General features: G+C 48.2%; 1 protein-coding gene across 1 annotated transcript in view; it reads right to left on the reverse strand.

Moving 5' to 3' along the window:
• Positions 1-1,775, reverse strand: part of ABL1 (c-abl oncogene 1, non-receptor tyrosine kinase) — a 206,677-nt gene extending 204,902 nt beyond the window's left edge. Inside the window, exon 1 of the mRNA XM_006892449.1 lies at positions 1,183-1,775. Coding sequence (XP_006892511.1) covers positions 1,183-1,318 — 136 coding nt within the window. The 5' untranslated portion in view covers positions 1,319-1,775. The remainder of the gene's footprint in view (positions 1-1,182) is intronic.
• Between the last annotated feature and the right edge of the window lie 860 nt (positions 1,776-2,635).

Genomic DNA, 2,635 nt, shown 5'->3' on the forward strand with positions numbered 1-2,635 from the left:
CAGCTCTGCAACTGCATCCTGGACCATCCTCACCCTTCTGCCCCCAACCCTCACCTCCTTGTACCCCCAATATGTTTTTCCCAATAAAAAAAATATTTAAAAAAAATACTTGCAAACATATTTGCTAATAGGATAGGTGGGTTCAACTGATATTTTAACATAAAATACACACTTTGAAAACAGCAAGCAGTTAAAAGTGCACAGACTTCTCATTAATTTGTTTTTGGTTGGCATCTGTTACAGAGTTTAAAATAAGTGCACACAATTAATGGATGCAAATAGTATACATTCAACATTCAAATACCAATCATGTTCATCAAAATGATGAACACAACCTTTTTGGTCCAAAGTGTTCTTCTAAACAGTGAAAAGGATGCAAGTTCAATCAGTGGAAAAAAGGGTTATTCCTGGTGTATGGTAAACCACCTGGCTCTGCACCCTCAATTCATAAGGAACAGAGCTTCTCCACTCAATTCATCCCCCAACAAGGCTCCAAAAAGAGTATTTTCAAGATTATTTTCAAGTATTTTCCATGGTAGCATGGTCTATAGGGCGCTGCACTGATTAGCCAAAGGTCTCACCTCTCCAGAAGTTCAATTCCACTTGCAGCTCTGAGGAGAAAGATGGACAATCTCCTCGAGTGTGATTTAAGGACTCAGAAATTCAATGGAAGGTTAGTAAGAGTCAGTTACAACTCACTAAAAGGAGATAAAATTTATAATAGGAAAGGTCAAGGGCGTTAGGGTCAAGCAGGATCTGTGGCTCTAAATCTTATGGAGAGCACAAGGTACTTTGAGAATAGCAAAGTTCTATGTAGATAAATAACACACAGGCATACACACACTCCAGAAACAAGTATGCCTCTCCAGGGAAGAGTCCACGCCCTAGATTAGAGCAGACCCATAAAACTAGGAAACCACCTAAATCCAACCCCCTCCGGAAATTTGATTCCCTGGAACCATGAAATGACTTGTCCAAGGTCAACAGCGAGAAAGAAGCTCAACTAGGCAAGACAGAAGATTTTTAATAAAGGCACGGGTCACAAAGTAACTTTTTTCAGACAAAGAAAATACAACCAGAAACTGGGCCTCTGGAACTGAAGCTTTAAGAAGTACTGGAATGAACTGGTTCAAACATGGCTCCACCGTCCTGGATGGACTAAAAGGAAAAGCAAGCACTCACCATGCTCCACAAATACATTGCAGTGTGGGCCCCCATGTCGCGATGATTCCTTCTTCCCTGCTCCTTTGATAAAGTGCAGGGCAGGCAAACTTGGCCTTCGTTGGTCCCCAAGAACTTTTCCAGGCTGCTGCCCCATAAAGTAATGATAGGCCACCCCTTTCCTGAAAAAGGGTTCAAGATCTTCCAGAATAGTCAGTTAAGCATAAGAGGGAAATAGCATATATGTGGGATTTCACATTCACTGCATCTCCACAAGTCAGGAATTGAGGTCAGTCACAAAAAAGACATCTTCTGAAACAAGAGGCACACAGTCTGTAGGTCAGAGACTCACGTCAACAGGAGTTCCCAGTATTCTCGCAGGAAATCAGCTTGTAATGGTGCAACTGAAATGTTACCCAAAAGTTTGATTTCTAAGTGTCTTTTACTGGCTTAAAATCGGTGTCTTTTCACGAGGAGAAACTTAAGCAAAAATGTTCACAGGGCATGCTGTAAAAGGTCAAGAATACTAAGGTCATCTGGACTCCCACATGTAAAGGAAATGTTGATCTTCTTTAGATGCTCGTCCTGAACTTTTCCTGTGGAAGTCACCCACCCCCTATCTTAGTTTCTTCATCTTCCAACAAATTTCCTGCTGAACCAGCCGCTGCTCCAGCTCCTCTACCCTTCTCTCCGGAAAAGGCCACGGGCCACCCAGATCTCAGCGAGAGCCTGCCCTCCACTCTGTCGAGAAGAAATGCATTGCCAGCAACTTTTAAGTCCGCTTTTTAAAAGGCCTGTGAAACCAGTCCAGGCTTTTCCTTTGCATTAAAGTTTCTGGATGGGTGGAGACTAAGGGGGCCGTCGGTGACATTGGAAGTCAGGGCATTAGGGGCTCACGAGAGCTACCTGGGAGTGGGGGGGAGGCGGGAAGACCACTTGACAGCAGGGTAGCGATGTGAATGGAAGGGCTCCGCGGCCAAATCTGAAACCAGAGTGGGAGAAAGGGGTGCCTCAGGAGTAAGGAGGCTGCTGGGGCGGGGCACAGACGGCTTACTCGGGGTGATGCTCCTCCACGCCTCAGGAAACAGGGTGTCCCAGGTCTGGGGAGAGCAGAGACCACCCCCACTATCCCGAAATCCTGCAGAGGGCTGATGGGACGAAGAACCCTCGCGGCCCCGAAGTCAGGAGGCGTGTGCAGGGGGGAGGAGGCCCTGCCGCCTCAGCTGCCCAGAGCCTAGGGGGATCAGCCAAAGGCACCCCCTCCTCCGGCCACGGACGGAGGCACCACCGCCGCTGCCAGGCAGTCACATCCCCCGGGCTCCGCCGCAGGACCCAGCCTCCCTCCGCCGGAAGGGGCTATGGACAACGGAGGGACTCCTCAGCAGCAGAACCCAGGAACCGGCTCCGGCTCCAGCGCCGCTCAGGCAAACGCACCGACCCCCGTGGCCGCCATGATGGATTACGAGCCGCTCCA

The sequence above is a fragment of the Elephantulus edwardii genome, unplaced genomic scaffold (assembly GCF_000299155.1).
Source record: "Elephantulus edwardii isolate Elephantulus edwardi_28Jun2011 unplaced genomic scaffold, EleEdw1.0 scaffold00116, whole genome shotgun sequence".
Lineage (NCBI taxonomy): Eukaryota > Metazoa > Chordata > Mammalia > Macroscelidea > Macroscelididae > Elephantulus > Elephantulus edwardii.